This window comes from Antedon mediterranea, chromosome 11, assembly GCF_964355755.1.
Source record: "Antedon mediterranea chromosome 11, ecAntMedi1.1, whole genome shotgun sequence".
NCBI classification, from domain to species: domain Eukaryota; kingdom Metazoa; phylum Echinodermata; class Crinoidea; order Comatulida; family Antedonidae; genus Antedon; species Antedon mediterranea.
Window position 1 is genome coordinate 20,252,247 of NC_092680.1, and position 18,042 is coordinate 20,270,288.

Below are 18,042 nucleotides of genomic sequence, written 5' to 3' on the forward strand. Positions count from 1 at the left end.
AATTAGTTTTTCTTAAACACAGATCAGTCTTATTACTGTGTGAGGCATTTAGCTTTTTGAGTTATTAATGTATAATTTGTCATGGAATTTTTCACTTTTACACTAGCAAAATAGACTTGCGGAAACGACTATTAATTATTATAAATTACTAAATCTTAATCCGTTAGATGCCATCTTAATCTTGTTTTTTAATTTTTCATTTTAAATCAGTTTTAAGTGTTTTTAATAAAAAATCAATTCAGTAAATTATTTTGAATTATTTACACCATGTTAATTTTTTATAACTAATATTTTGAAGTTGATTTTTGTTAACATGTTTTATTGTTTTATTCTTTGTTTTTCTTGTTGCACAGTACTTCAGATCCACGATCAAGTGTTAAAGTAAGCATACATATATTTTTTTAATTAAATATTGAATTTTTGTTATTAATATATACAATATTTCAATGTTAATATTACAGGGGTTTTTGACTAAATATCTCCAGCCCATATACAAACAGTTTCACTTTCTGGGTAATTAAATAAAACCTAAACAAATCCAGAGTTTTGAATTTACAAACCCTCCACCCCACGTTCCTTTTTCACCTAAATCAGGGAGATTCCCATTTTACGAGGAAAGTTACTTCATGTAAGATCTAAAGCTCTGTCTACACTATCAAACTTTATGTGACAAAAAAAAAATGATGTGCCCATATATGGATATGATGATGTCATACAACTACCATATTTGGATATATCACTACCATATTTGTGCACATCACACTTTTTTTAATCAAACAAGTTTGTTAGTGTAGACAGAGCTTTATATTGCAATGCTGTCTCGGTCAGGAGCTTGCGTTCTTATCATAATTCACTACATCATCAATACTCAATACGCACTTCTCTTGTATATAGTTTTGATATCATGCACATCTTCATGTTTTATGAAATCAAGGTTTCTTCAAACACATTATGAAATGTTTATAAATTGATGAAACTACTTTATTCATGTTGTGTTAGTATAGTACCAACATCCTTGATGGTAAGTTGACAGCAGATTGAAATATTACCCATAATGCCAAGAGCTAAATCTTTACCAAGATTCAAAAAGCAATTTCCTTTTCATACCAACTGTTGAGATAGTCCCTGATTGCTTAGCTTTCCATTAAAAATTGAGATGGAAACTGTATTCTAGACTTTTGTTTGGAATATATTTTGATCAAGTATTTTGTAGGCAGCAAATGAGCCAGTTGCGTCCTTCCTTGTTACTTGTAATATATTGATTACTTTTACTTTTCTCTGTGTGGTACTAACTACTTTACATTCGCTGTTAAGTGATTTTGTCAAATCCAACATTTCTTTGTTATTGTTTAAAAATTTCGACTGACATTTGAAATTACTTCATCATGTTGTCTTCAATATCTTTTCTGCGATATTTAATCCATTTTAAATACGTGTACCAAATTAATAATTTAAGTAAATATCATTTAAAAGAAGCTTTTAAATTTATTGTTATTCTCTATATTCTTTGATTATTAAATTAATAAACATAACTTAATAAAAAAATAATTTTACAAGTTATTCCTTTAGAAGTGTTTAAATTAATATTTCACAAACTTAATTGATCTACAAATTTTCCATACTTGTAAAATATTTATTTTCAGTATGGTATTATATGAAGTTAATATTATTTTTTTCATTTAAAAAGTAAAAATAATGACTATAATAGTTTACACAGAACAACGTATGGGCATGGTTTTCATGTATTAGATAAAACTGCACAAATGTACAAAAAATTAAAAAAAATATATTATAACTTTCAAACAAACAAAAAACTTAAAAATAGATATACAATGATGAAAGCATTTATTTTCTGAGCTACAGCACTTTCTGAATTTGAATAATCTATAAAGAAACTTCTGACCAATCAGAGAGCAGCATAATAATGTTGCTATGATTCAAAAGTTTTGAAAGTTTGTGCACATGTAAAGAACCAACAGTCATTTAAACAACAGGGATCGGCTTTTTATTATTACAAAAAGTAAGTATTATTATAAATTTATTATGTGCTTTAATGTAGGTATAACCTAACTTTATTAACAAATTAGTGTAGGCCTATTGGGAACATTAATTAGGAACCCTCAATGGTTGGTAGTTTATACAGCACCACTGAGTAACAGTCAGTAGTGTGGTGGCTGGCAATGCTAGTAAGCCAATGCACAGGCAGGCTGGAATAGCCCAGGCCTAGAAAAGTATAGCCTACTAGGTAGGCTAGGCTAGGCCTATTATTACTGATAGTGACTAGGCCTACACTAAATTAATTAATTAATTTTAATAAAGGGTGATGCTAGGCCTCTTCTTGCAGCTTTTATTTTGTTTTATTTTTCTATTTAATTCGTTAATTTAATGATTCTCTTTTTCCCACAATTCCAGATGGTTTCAGAAACTGTGAAAAGTTCAACTCAAGAAGGGTTAAACAAATCTAAGAAACCAAGAAGGATGTAATGCATTACTATTATTATTTGTTTTTTTGTTAAACTTAAATCTTTAAATAAAAAAATACTTACTTTATACTGGGCCTACATATTTCAAATAGACTGGCTATACTATAGGCCTTGCTAAATAAATAAAATGTTTTATAAACATTAAAGATTTGAATATAATAATATTTTATAGGCTACTTTATTCTAAACAATGATGACTAATTCGGTGTTTTATTTCATTTCTTTGAAACAATTATTTTATAATATGTTAAAGTTTTTAAGAAATGTGTATGTTTTACCTGCTGAAGATGGAATACATTTCACAATTGACCTACCACTAAGTAATTAAACGATTTTTTTTAGTACAGTTGTATAATTCTAATCAAGAGGTTAACCTATTAAAAAGCACATTTATTAATTGTATTTATTGAAGACAAGTATGAGTAAAGATGGTTGTACTGAATACCATATAGTCCTTTAGCTTAAAGATGTATTGTCCCCCTAAAAAAATAATTCTTGACAACATTTTTTGTTGAAATGCAATTTTAATATAACATAATAGTTAGCCACTTTGACCAAAAATTGGATTGAAAAAAATGTATTTACATGAAAAAAAACTGTAATTTAAAGCAAAAAAATGGTCAAATTAGCTGCCAGCCAATGGGTATTTGGTTGAATATAACCATTTATTTTGTCATTTTATAAGTGAAAACATTATTTTTTTTGGTTTTTTTTTCTACTGAAGTGATTAACTTGATTAAAACTACAATATAACATATTTAAAGTCTGATATAATTAATCTTCATTTTTCATCTTTTTGAGGGACAATACATCTTTAAGTTATAACAATATTCCATTATTATGAGCTTTAATTTCCCCCTATGTTGTTATTTCAACAAAAGATGATGACGATGTTCTATAAATAAAGCCTTCGATTCCGTAACAGAAGTAAATTAATATCTAGTTCATTTTTGTTTGGTCATTAATCAGCGTTTTGAGAACTTGTTTCTCCAATAAACCTGTCACTCCCATCGCAATATTATTGCTCGCAAATTTCATGTATTAATGCCCATTGAAATAATGTAATAGTCAATGCATAGGAAACAAAGTGAAACATATTGAAATTTATTTTAATGATGAATGAATATTCCTCATTTAAAATCAATAAAATAAAACTCTTTTGTAAGTGTGATCCTGATTGTTGAAACAAGGCTCAGGGACCAGCAAGAAAACTTAGAAACTATCTGAAATACAACTGGAGTAGTTGATAAACAAGTTTATTCCTGGGATCTCCTTAAAATTCTTGCCAAGTTGTTTTTACTGATCCAATCAACATAATTAGCTATACTCAATCAACCAATCAGAATGCTGGATTACATCCCACCTGTTCATGGAACTTTAATATCCCAGAATTTTCAAAGGCAATAATCGCAAGTAAGAGAATTGAAGATAATATATGTAATAAGTTTCGCTTGAGATGTTTTGAGTTTTCATTTACAAATTGGCGGATGCATTTCGTTGATTTCCGTTAAATTATTCAATATAATTATGAATTGTAAATGTAAAAGGAAGACATTTATGATTAATATTGATAGAAAATGATTAACTTGCTCATTATATTATTAATTAAATGTGTATCTCTTACGTTTCTCTTTCTTCCTATTAAGTAATATTTTATTACGAATTATACTTATAGTGTGGTTTTTAAACAATATTATTTCTATCTATTATTATTAATTTTAATAGTATGAACCAAAAAAATATACATACCAAAGTGTGATACACTTACTAAAATTTAATCAATTCCAAAAGTGTTTTTGCTACCTACACCATCCAGTTGACTATTATGCCTAATAATAATGTCTATTACGTGCCTAGCTTACCTGGATAAACCGATAAATGCCATATTTCTCCTCGAAGAGCGAGATATACTTGAAAAGTAGAAAATTCATTGAACACCCCTTTCTCTAAATGGTACAGTCCACAAACCTCAAGTGGGAACATCCCTACAATTCACCATCATCATTTCTTTTTTCGAGACATGAAATAATAATAATATTTACCGTAATAGAGGAATTATTTTTATAGTTGTAGTCTACATCTCTCAAAATTTTGGTGCCAATTTTGGAAAAAGTTTCAGAGCTTTTCATCCTTAGATTTTAATCACATACACAAATATTATGTCTTATCAACAAGGTTGATATTCTAGCTAGTCTATGTGACTTTTCAATGATTAACCTACCAAAATGAAATATACATAAGGAAAGAATAAAAATATTGCCAGATTTTCATTTTTTACTGTCAATATTGGTATTATTTATTTAAAAAAATAAAGATGATGTAAATAAAATAGATATGACTTAAATCTACATCAAAAGTTATATAAATAACAGCATCATTTTTAATAATGAAGAGGAAAATGGTGCATAGGTGATTGTTTTAAGGCAATGGTGCGGGCAAAGGGATTAACAAAAGTTAACAGTATCCACTTTTTTAATGATAAATAACACAAATGAATGTTAATAAGTTTGATTAGTTGGCAGGTGGAAGTGACAAGTTGTTGCGTCATTTACACCTGTACTCTAGCTGGTGGCTATAATTCTACTAATTGGATAGTATTGGTTGTAATGTATAAAATGAGTGTTCATTAATGCTGTCTTAACAGTTTGCTTCGGGCCTAATGCTCTGTCTTCACTATCAAACTTGTGACATGTGATAAAATGTGATGTGTCCATATATGGACATGATGATGTCATATCACTACCAATTATTTGGGCACATCACACTTTTTTTTGTCAAAATAGTTTGATAGTGTAGACAGAGCTTTACAATACAGTTAGGTTTCACAATCTTGTTCAAGTATAATAACTACCTATATTAACAAAATTACATTTTGATACACCAAATATTCAACATTAAAAGCTTTACCTAACAGCATACAGACTATTTGTTCATTCATGGTACCCTGGTTGTGTGTTTTTGCGTAAGGACACAAGCACCTACTAGCGAAACTTACCTGCAGGCTGGCTAAAACCATTTTAATAAACAATTCTTAAGCTCTATCTACACTAGTTGGACAAAAAAAGTGTAATGTGCCTAAATATGATAGTGATAATGATATGCTAAAATAAGGTAGTGATATGACATCATCATGTCCATATATGGGCGCATCACATTTTGTTGTCACATAAAGTTTGATAGTGTAGACATGGCTTTAAACATATCACATCACAGACCTATTGGTGCTGATTATGTTCAAAAGTCAATTTAGACAAAATGTGAATCAATTTTTCAGACTTTATATTACTTTATTATAGAATGTGATATTTTAATTTAAATAAAATATACGTTGAATAAAATTTAATTTGAAATAAAGATGAGCAAAACTATTTTAATGCATACTTGTAACTTAATAACATTATTTAGATATAATATGTTTATTTGTATAATTTTCTGTTTCTTTCAGATGCCCAACGCCTGGTTGTACTGGCAAAGGTCATGTAAATAGTAACAGAAATTCACACAGAAGGTGAGCTCACAAATTAAAATAATTATAACGTCTGTTACTTGAAAACTTTGGTTACATTCAAACATAGATTTTGCTGGTTTATGTTATTACACTAGTGACCCTTTTTTGTGCTGTATCTTTAATATTATTTTTGCCTGTTCTGTAAGTTGTGTACATCAATCATTGTGTGTGCCAGATTTATCTGTACCAGTTTCTTTGAGCTGTACCAGTTAAATCGTACTAGTTTTCTTCAGAGAAAAACACCAGTTATTGTATTCCGTATCAGTTATACCATCATACTGATCACATACACATAGCGGTAACTGTGTTCTGTACTGCTTTTTCAGTTCTTTTTACCATTGAGTTAGTCTGTATGGAACTAGTTATGTGATCATCTGTGTGTATCATGTTTCCATGGTAATCAGGTACTATCACAACTTGATGATTTGTATACAGGAGCATTCATTCAGTCCTAGTTTATTTAGCATATCGTCTTACAACTAGAATGTCATAAACACACAAACCCCTCAGTTTGTTAACATTTATGAATCAGAGAATGCAATTTGTATCTTTATTTTATGTTATCATTTTGCAATTTGATATTAAGTTGTGTTTTTTAATCTTGAAAATGTAAACCAAAGCATATATTGAATGCATTACATTTCTTTTGTGTTCTTGTTTCTTTCTAGTTTGTCTGGCTGTCCAATTGCAGCTGCAGAGAAGACTACTAAAGGATCTCGAGATAGTGGCTTGACAGCGGCTCAAGCTCTTGCTCAGAGCAGGGCTCAAGTTAACAGGTTAGTCGCTTACTAATGCAACATTAGGCCTACCTGACAGAACTAAAGCAAAAAGGATCGTGGCTTACCCAAACCAGGTTTTCAGAACTAATTTCATTTCTTTAAACTAAGTCTTCTATAACTTGTAGTGGAGCTGATCTCATAAATGGAGCTGTATCTTTCATAGAATGTAATGTCCAACGTTCAAGCCTGACCAGTGCCAAGGCTGTAACTTCTACCAATATCCAGGGGGTAAGCCTGACCAGTGCCAAGGCTGTAACTTCTACCAATATCCAGGGGGTAAGCCTGACCAGTGCCAAGGCTGTAACTTCTACCAATATCCAGGGGGTAAGCCTGACCAGTGCTAGGCTTGAACTCATAACTGTTTCTATTAACTCTCTAAATCTCAATCAGTTTATACGCTGTAATTGGCCAGCTATGTGTATAAAATAAAAAATATAAAAAATAACAAAATTTGTTTCCATTTTAGGCCAACTGGAATGTGTTTTGTAAAGCAAGATGTTCCATCCCAGGGATACGTTCCCCTTTTACAGCGAAGCAACTTGGACTACATGTACGATGGGCCTAGCCATACATTCCAGAGCACAGCTCACAAACGTATTGCACCAAAAATCATCAGTCCTGACATACCACCAGTTAAACGTTTGCCTCTACCGAGTGACTATGAAAAAAGTAAAGTTGACAATACGATTAATTCATCGGCTGCACATCTTGCAGCTTCCGCAATAAACCTTTCGATCCGTGCGCCACGTATGGATACGGTTTACAACAACCAATCGGCTCCTTCCCCTCCTCAGGTTCAATCTCAACCTATCGTATCGGTACCGTCCCCTATTATCCATCACCAACCTCAAGTATCTCAACCACCTCAACCGTCAACGCATCAGATACCCGTACCGCAACCAACAAGTCACGAAGTAATGAAACTCGATTCAAATGGCACGCTTGATCTGAGCATGAGAACCACGTCCACTGTGAAACATTCCGAGCCACATAGGTCGTTGACCTCGATGGCACCAAGCGTTCAACAACCGACCTACTCAAGCCCACCAACGCTTCTGACCATTCCAAGAACGTATGAACACTCACCGAATCTTAACGAACAACCTCAACAAAGTCTGCCCTTGTCACAAACATGGTATCCACCTCCTGTGCAAAACAATGATGAAAGGTAAGACATATACAATAATTCACCTTCTACTAACATTATTGTTTTACAGATTACTAATTAAACCAACTTATTTATCAAACGTACTCAAATTTCTTGACTAATTTGATTCAAACTCTTTACTGACTAACAAAAAAAACTACCGGTATACAGTTTTCTGATTAACAAACCCCATTTAAAGAACTTTGTATAGCAATTATTAACAAAATATTTTCATTATCACTAACATTAACAATGACTAATCAACTGCTGTAGACTAACAAATACACCTTGCATGATGACATAATGTAAACAATACATATTATTACTATATTATTAAGGATGTTTTTAACAGTAGAAACAGAGTTTTCACTTACAAGGTACAGAAGTATTAACATAAGAACCATAAACTAGTTCTAACTAAAATCTATGTTTGCAATTGATTCTTTTTTCTGTGTTGTCAATATTGTTTTTGTCGTTTATACTTTTTGTGTTGAATGCTATTGTTTTTTTATAAGTGTTTCTTTCTGTATAACTTTCCCTTAAACTGTTTCATATCAGGTTAATGATTATAATTGAATAATTTTTCATACTAATTTTCATTAAAACCATCTTGCACTTTTATCTTGCTGTGCGGCATTGGATTATTCAGTTACGCTGCTGCTATGTCCCACAAGTTTCCTCTTTATCAGCCTCCTCCTCCTCCATCGTTTCATAAACAACCTTACCCTGACCCTCAAAAGCGGGATCACCTAAGGTAGGCTATCACGTTGGTGGTTTATGTAAGGTGTTGTTATTTGTTCTTGGTGTTTTGTAGGGTTATGGTGATATGGTGTATTCTTGTAGTAACTTGTTAGCTATGTTTTGCATGCATGTGTTTTGTTATTATTACACTTTTTTAATGCCTTTCAAGTACTGTATATTTAAAGTTCTTTCCCATTAGTTTATTGAAAATATATTATTTTAAATGTCGAGATAATTATTGTTTTTCTTGCATGTTTGTAGTAAACATTATGATAAGGATACAACTGGTTAATAACACCATTATTTTTTGACAAATATTTTGGTGATGTGTGTCACTTAAATATTCGTTTTTAATAAGAAAATTATTATTTTGTTAAAAAATGGTACCCATACCCTCAACATTGTCAATTTCTCAGTAATTTGCCTTTGGATTTAAATGGAGCCTTGCTTGTTTTATTCTTTTGTTTCACAAGATATTTCATCTTTTCTTTGCTTCTATTTAACTGTGTAAAACCTTTTTTTTTAATTCAATATTATTATTAGGACTGTTAGTAATTTGTGGTGCATGTTTGAGGTTTAATAGGTTTTTGTACATTGCATGTTTTTTTATATTTTTCTGTACAACCTACAATTAAAATATTTGGAATTTCTTACATCTGAAATTGTTGTACAATTTTCTTAAGTATGATCTTGTTATCATAACCTTAATACATATTTGTCAAATTGTTCACACCTTACCCATAGATTATTGTAAATATTTTATTTTATAAATATTGAATATACAACTACTTTCATCTCTTCATCTTTTTAATTTACTTTGGCTTTATTACATTTTTGTTGGAACTTTATAAATTTGCTGCAATTATTAAAAAAAAAAAACATCATATAAATTTTTTGATTGAATATATTATATTTCATTCTTAATTTTATTTTTGTAATGAATTTAATTTTATTCTATAACCCTTTTCATTTCATTCATAAACTACTGTACATAGTTTCCTATTGCTGATATCAAAAGATAATTTCATGCTATAGTATCAGGGAGGTGTAATTACCTCCCTGATACTAGTACAGTATCTTTAAATTGTAAATTTATAATTCTATAGTAATAAATTGGCTTTTTCAGTTATTGCTATTGCATCCATTGAATAACTATCCTCTTCTGATGTTGTGACTCGTGTATGTTGATATTAAACTACAACAATCAATATTAACTTATTTCAATGTACACTTGGCTAGTTCTCGTCGGCAAACTTGTAAATTAACGTTAACTTATTTGTTTTGCACAGCTGTCCAACGCCAGGATGCGACGGCTCGGGTCATGTGACCGGTAACTATTCTTCTCATCGGAGGTACATACATTTCAAATAGAATTTACGTGTGTTATAGGTCATAGGTTAATCAATAGAAAGTGATTGTTTTATTTGATAATGAAACAGTTATTTTTGTTAATTAGGCATAGAGTTGTGTAATTAAGTATTACTTAATTAATGACCTATAATGGTTTTTGTGGTGTACTGTATGTTTTAAGGTCATCTAGTTATAATGGGGATACACATTTATTTTTGAGTTTTTAGAATATATATTCAGTAAGGAGTAGACAAGATTATTCATTTAAATTACTATTATAATTTAACTGTTTGTGTATCAATTTATTTGCCAGACTTGTGTCTGTTGAGAGCTAGCACAGTGTAGTAGTATGCAATTGTACTTGTTTCAAATGGATAGGAGAACTAAATCTATGTGAATATATATCTAAAGCTCTGTCTACACTATCAAATATTATGTGACAACAAAAAATGTGATGTGCCCATACGATGATGTCATATCACTACATATTTGGGCACATACCATATTTGGGCACATCACAAACTAGTTTGATAGTGTAGACAGAGTTTAAGTTATAAAGCACACATTGACCTATCAGTGGACTATGACCTATACCTGGTTTTAGTAACTGTTGTTAATCCAATCAAAAATAAACCATACTACTTTTATAATACTAATTTATTGCAAAATACTGAAACTGAATAACAAATGCACTTCTAATCATCTAACACTTTCTACTTTAGTAATTTAAATTAATACTTTTAAACTTTACATCACTTTCATTCGTTCCCATAACATATTATTAATTACTAATAACAGGATTCTGAGGTTTATACAATTTGTGCATATTTCATATTTTGTGTTGTTGTAAATAGTTTAATATGCTATTGTTTGTTCTTGTACAGCTTATCTGGTTGTCCAAACGCAGACAAGTCTCAAATAGTGCAAGGGTCGCAAGATCTACGGTAAGCAAAAAAGCATTAATTGCAACTTGCATGTGTAGGACATGCAGCTAATAATAACATGAGGATGTTGGCATCTATGCATTGCTTGCCATCCATGCATTGCTTTAATAGGAAACAAACATACTACTAACAGAACCACCTGATTCTCTGTATGTTAAGGTTAGGTTACTTGGCCTATGATACAGCCATGTGATGTATGTGACACTGTATCGTAGAATTTTCCTACGATACTGTAAAATTATCCTTATGGCCTATGATACAGGCATAATATGTGATATGTATGTGATGCCATATCACAGAATTTGCCTATACCACTATACTGTAAAATTAGCTGTATGGCCTATGATACAGGCATATTATTGATATATATGTGAGACTGTATCATAGAAGTTGTCTATGATACGGTACATAAATTATCGATACAGTACCGAGAATCTGCTGACAGAACATATTGAGAATGATGGGAGTGAAAACTTTGGCTTACTCCATTAACTGACAAAAATACAGTTTTATTGGTTATATTTTTATAGATCATATCTGTATTCACATGTGATGGTCATACTTTTTGCGATGAAATTTATTCTACAACTAAACACAAATGAATCAATATTATTTGTGAGATCATGTGTTTAGTCAGATTGGTAAAAACATTTCTAGTGAATTATAAAATATTTACATATTGAATAATTGTAAGTAAATTGTTAAATTCATTCATAATCCTCACTTCTGTTCACTCTAATATTCTGTGTGTGCAAATGTTACAATATACAGGTACAATACTATGATACCTGCACAGTCTAATGCTAATCCATAACACTATGTGACATGTGTAAATTTACTAGGTGTCCCACAATTGGTTGTGATGGCTCTGGCCACGTGACCGGCAATTACTCGTCTCATCGCAGCCTCTCTGGCTGTCCACGAGCCAAAAAGAAGGGTCTTTCACCGGTTAAGAAAGAAGGAAGCGCTGAAGAAGATGAACTACTTATCAAGTGAGTTGACGTGTGCTTATTGGGGCATGTAAATATACCCTGCCTGCATCTTGGCATGTTGCTGTATTTTGTATACTAAAATATTAAAGCAAAAGAAAAAATATGTTGCCATTATAATATCCAAGCTATTGCAGTATATTCCATGCAACCCAATTGCCTCGTTGTTTGTCATTTCTATGTGGGAGGAAGAAGGGGTTTTGGTGCAATCATGTATGCACCTGTTGTTAATGAATATTTAAAACGCTCATAACTATCACCGTCATCAATGTTCATACATTATCCAGTTAAACCATTTGTTATAATAATACGTCATCAGTTTGTTATTACATAATAATTATTACTAATGCTAACAATATCAATCACAAACTACTAAAAATAATAATTGAAAAGACATTCCATTTATAGTTTAGGGGTGTTTTGGTATCAGGATTGACTATAAATAAGTCATAAATAAGTTATATTTCTTTTTTCTAAAATTCTTTAGTTTAGTTCTGTATTTCTTTGTCTTTTAAAATCTTTGCTAGGTGCCCTATTCCAGGCTGCGATGGCACTGGTCATATCACGGGCAAGTATGCGTCACATCGTAGCGCGTCAGGTTGCCCGAATGCGGCTCGGGCTGGCTACAACGGCCCCCAACAGTCTGTACCTAAGGATAATATAGCTAATTACATGCTTCTGGAAAATAATGAGAATGTGGCACCCTTGTCAATTCCAAAACGAACGATGAAGATTGAACCAACGATGAAGTAAGTAGAGTAGGGATTTGAATGTAGCTAATAGGATCTTCCTACTTCCACTCAACGGTTTTATGTTACGTACTTTTTACAAATTAGTTATTATGTCAATAATCGTTAAAACAAGACTAACAACAATTCACCATATCGCATAATCCCCCCATAAAGCTTTGCTTTGGTTGCCATACAGGTTTCAGACACTTGTGAGACAACCATTGCAATGCTAGCAACCTCAGCTACTATTATAATACATCCCATATTTTGCTCCCTCGCTGGCTATGCGATATGGCGAATTCTACGAATCCCCCACTGCCTTTGGTTCCTGGACAATGAAGTCATTGTCCTCTGGGGTATTGTGTGACAATTTATGTATTGTAAGTGATGCTAATGTATCATTAAATATATAACAAAATTAAACAATTTTAGAAAAAAGAAATATTTTTGCAATTCCATATTCTAATTTTTAAAAACGACTAACTATCTATCTATCAAAGTAATGAGTGATTGTAGCATTTAATGCAATGAAAAATAATATATACGATAAAAGACATTTATTTCACATCAAAATTTTCATTAATTAATGACTTTTCCATCCAAATTATGAAAAGAAAGATTCCCAAAGTGAGATGATCCATGTAGGTGTGCGGCTTTTGAAATCATCTATTGTATTAATGTTGAAGTTTTAAAACAAAAATAATTCTGTATTCAGTATTTGATTAATAACAAAATGTATATGCATGATTCCGCATGTATGTTAGTTGCTTTTGATTTTCCTTCCATTGTGGTAACAGAAAAAAACAAACAAAATATGTTTATTCGCAGGGATATGAAAATACTACTAAATGTCGCAATCTTTAGAATTAGCTCTACTAAATACTGTATGTCAAAGCATGTAGAAAAAATGATTACTTGTGATGAGCATACAACATCCTAACACATTTAGTAACATTCTAACTAAAATAGAAGAAAAATGTTTAATGTAATAATATTTTGTATTTTGTTATATCATTTGTTCCAACAATCGTCCGTATCAGAGGGAAAATGGATAAAACATGGATAGCTGACCAATATCCCTTCCACCAGATATAGCCAACTAATTCTTTATATTTGTCTGTGCTATCATGATGTGTAATAACAACAATAAAATCATTTTTGTGATGCCTTGCTTGTTTTTGTTTATGATTGATAAAAACCAATCAGTGTTGAAAAAGTTTATGTACACAAACTTGACAATATGATGTGTACATAAATATGGTTCACACACAATCTTATACTATCATTCACTAGTCTATAAAGTGGTACATCCTTTGTCTATTATTTCATACAACATCTTTAATATATCATCACCCTAATTATTTTGAATATAACACAAACAAATAAATAATATAACCGATATAATTTATTTTGTAGTCTTCCAGATTCTCCAATATATTCTCCACAAAAGAAGACAAGCATGGACAATCAATTTACAGAAACTGCTACTCCTCCTCCTGTTGTTGCCATGGTACCAGAAAATACATATGATAATGGTAATTAATACATATAATAATTCATGTGAGAATTCCTAGTATGACATCACAAGAGTTTCCAAAAATAATCATCTTTCCTCCTCCCGCCTCTCTCGAATGTGCAATTTCTGTTTGAATATGGAAAAAATATTACTAAGTCTTTGCGCCTATGTCATATCTGACATGCCTAATGTTTACTTTATATACCAACCTCTTTTTAAAGCGCTGTCTACACTTATGTGACAAAACAATGTGATATGCCCATATATGGACATGATGATGTCATATCACTACCATATTTGGGTATATCACTACCATCTTTGGGCACATCACACTTTTTTAAAATTAGTTTTATACTGTTTTTTCCCATTCTCCTGAATTTTTTTTTCCAAGATGACGTCTGCAAGTAAAGTATCCAGGTTAATTTATACACAGGAACACAAAAACGTTTAATAATGTATAGCAACAATGATTTTATTTTCAGAAATTGAAAATGATGAAGAAATGAAAATAATAGACCAAGAGATTTTAGACCTGCAAAGCAGTAATAAACAAACCGAATCATCGATGATAAAATTACGTACACAGATCGCATCGATGGAAACCAAGCTAAAACAATCAGAGCAAGAACACGAGGTCATGATGGAGAAACATAAATCGTTAGACAAACAGTTAGAAGAATTACGTACCGGACTTATGCGCCACATATCTGGCGGAAAGGACGTCCAGCTTGATAAAACGACTGGCAACGCCGATAGCCTGCAATCGTTGATATCTACCCTGAAGAACATGTATGCTGAAAAGACTGATGGAGGTCAAAGGTTCAACGCGCCACATTTAAACAATGATAATTCTGCCACGGATATTTCTGCTGTTCCGGTTCAATGAGTTTTAGGTTGCTAACTTTAGAGTTTTCAAATTTAATGTAAATTTATTCCATTAGTTTAAAAACAATATTGTGAAGAACCGGGCTAATGTAATCACAGGAAAAAGGTTATGAATTATTTGTGAAAACAGTGCTATATTTGATTTAGTCATCTCTTGGAGCATTACAAATTTTGCCATCTAATTTGGCATAACACATTTTAATTATGAAGCTATTAAATTGTTTTCTTAATAAATTATCTTTTGCGGATTAATTTTTGAGAATATAAATCAATTGCGAAATATTTAGCACATTTGTTGACACTTTACATGAAATCAATTAACAAAATATCTACTTGATAAATTATGTATACCAACTCATCTTATGAAAAAAAAAGTAACAACAATATTTTTCCTGGGAAAAGTTGTTTTTTTATCAATGGATCACTAAAATTTAAAATTTTTCACTTTTGTGATGTGGATATTTTAAGAAAAAAAACTATTAATTGATTTTTATAAGATTGAAATACAATGGCTATAAATAAATGTAAATAAGTCAACATTGCTATAATGTTATAGATACATAGTGACCTTTAACCTTTAACCTTTGTTGTAGTTATGTTAGTTGTATTTGTTACCACGTCAACTACTACTATGTAATAATGGTACGGTTACCTTAATACTTTAGTAGCAAATATTCGCCATGTAAATATAGTAGCTATAAATATTCATTTTGTGTAATTTACATAATTAAATATTCAACAGTTTGTAGATATGGGTGTGTTTTCAGTGGTAGTCAAAAACAGTCATTCCATAGATAAATTCCTCATTTTTTGTTTGTGTTTTCAAATTAAAATACGACATACTTTAGAACTGAACTAATGGAGTAGAAATGTTAATTGTAATTCAGTATATTTATTTAAAATTACTAGTTTTTTTTTTAAATGTTTAACTATGTATCGAAGTAAAGTATGTATTGTATGGTTGAAATGTTTGTAATTTCATGATGTATCTGTTTTTTTTTATGTACATACAAAGAATTTGTTAACTATATTATACTATCTAGTTAAAAGCCTAATAGATTGTAATTGTTTTGTTTAAATTTGAAAATACTGAATTACATAAGTTGATTGTTAAAGAAATATATAGTTAACTGTCTGTATTGTTTTTATAAATTGTACAAAATTCATTTTGTTTACATTTACAGAAGATAGATGACATAAGTTTGTAATTTTAAAATTTTTGTTTCATATTTCAATTTGGCTTTTGAATTTTGTTGGTGCTTACAATTTTATTAACATATTGTTTAGTTTAAAAATGACAAAATATGCTATTAAATATTCCCTTTTATCTTTGTGAGGGTAACCTAACTTACTTGTTATTAGAACACAAATAGTATTAGTAAATACAGTTTTTATTTATTGAAATTATGATTACTTCATTCATTCTGAATTCAATGTAGTGTTTGCCGAATTGTGTAAGAACTTTTCAACGAGTTTAGTGGAATATTTGTTGAGTTTCGAAGGTTTCCCCTTAATAGTGGTTCTACTATATGCTAGTGGTACATCTGCATCAAGTCTATATTACACTATGGGCGTTGTGCATTGAAGTGGACATGTGCAATATTTTAACTTTTTATTCAGGATTGTTTTTGTTTATCTTGAACATTAGATGATAATTACATTAGTAGTTTATGTGATGAATGTAAAAATACAAGCCATAAAAATACATTCAGAAAATAATGTTTTAAGCTTGAAAATAATGTAAAACATTTGATAATTGCAAAGTAGCCTAATTAAAAGAAGGGGAATGTTAAAATGGTTGTTTAATTGTATTATTATTTATTTTTGTGCTAAAATAATGTCTAATGTGGAATTCTCCTTATCACATAAGAAACCCCATAATGCATTGCTTCAGCTCGTCAAAACCAGACACCCTAATATATCAAGGTTTTCGGGAATGATGGCATTCTGAATGTGGTTTTAAATGTGAAAAATAGTGAATAAAGCTACCAAGGTATAGATATGTATAAATGAATTTAGGACCTTTTTTGACGTCATGAAAAGTCCTGTTTTCATAGAGTCTGGTATTAGTAGAGTTGACTGATCATATGCCAATATGGTATAATATACATAATGGACTGGGAACAATACAGTAACCAATATTACAGTATCACTGTATAGAGAGTTGATTCCATTTTTACTGTTGAGCTTGATAAGTTCCTTAGTAATTTTATGAATTCTAAAACTCAAACATTTTCTACTCGCTCTAGATCATGTATCATTAATGTAATTACAGAAAAAAAAGTTAAATTCTTGATATATTGTTTTTGTTTTACTTACATTATTTTGCCGGAGGTTTTTCAGATTTTGTGAAGGATTTGTTGTTGTTTAAAGTAAGTATAGGTTGTATTATGTATAGGTAGATCATTGTCAACGATGATTAGGAAGAGTAGCTCTTGATAATGTTTGAAAAACTTAAATATTGTAATCTGTTTATTCGATTCGATTAATGTGTATTTTGTAAAGAAAAATAATTGACTAGATTTAGGTGATTTTTTAACTTTTTTTTTTAGAGTAATGATTACATCTGAAGCTCTGTCTACACACTGTCAAACTATAGTTTGATGTGCCCAAATATGGTAGTGATATACCTTCATATGGTAGCGATATGACATCATCATATATGGGAACATCACATTTTTGTGTCAAATAAAGTTTGATAGTGTATACAGAGCTTTAGTGGGTTTATACACCATAATTAAATATTCATTATTGTGATGTTTAATATGTTGCCAAGAAGAGTCAACACACCACCATTGCTATAATCCTTTCTATTTCTTTATGTATGAGTGTAACAGCATTTATTAAATGTTCAAATGTCACTTATGTGAGAAAATAATTATAAGAAAGCCTCCAGTCTTTTAATTTTGTGTTTGACCAGTGGTTTAAAAGGCAACAATAAACAAGAATAAATGGATGTTAACTCACCT

General features: G+C 30.6%; 1 protein-coding gene across 4 annotated transcripts in view; it reads left to right on the forward strand.

Annotated features, from left to right (window-relative positions):
* LOC140063185 (uncharacterized) overlaps positions 1-17,959 on the forward strand; it is a 60,833-nt gene extending 42,874 nt beyond the window's left edge. For 2 of the 4 annotated variants that reach the window (XM_072109662.1, XM_072109663.1), the window contains exons 11-21: positions 354-381; positions 5,929-5,991; positions 6,660-6,767; positions 7,237-7,938; positions 8,567-8,671; positions 9,948-10,010; positions 10,893-10,952; positions 11,795-11,944; positions 12,469-12,690; positions 14,089-14,207; positions 14,671-17,959. In XM_072109662.1, coding sequence (XP_071965763.1) covers positions 354-381; positions 5,929-5,991; positions 6,660-6,767; positions 7,237-7,938; positions 8,567-8,671; positions 9,948-10,010; positions 10,893-10,952; positions 11,795-11,944; positions 12,469-12,690; positions 14,089-14,207; positions 14,671-15,074 — 2,024 coding nt within the window. In that variant the 3' untranslated portion in view covers positions 15,075-17,959. The remainder of the gene's footprint in view (positions 1-353; positions 382-5,928; positions 5,992-6,659; positions 6,768-7,236; positions 7,939-8,566; positions 8,672-9,947; positions 10,011-10,892; positions 10,953-11,794; positions 11,945-12,468; positions 12,691-14,088; positions 14,208-14,670) is intronic. The other 2 variants (XM_072109665.1, XM_072109664.1) reach the window with 2 other exon arrangements.
* The last annotated feature ends 83 nt before the right edge of the window (positions 17,960-18,042 follow it).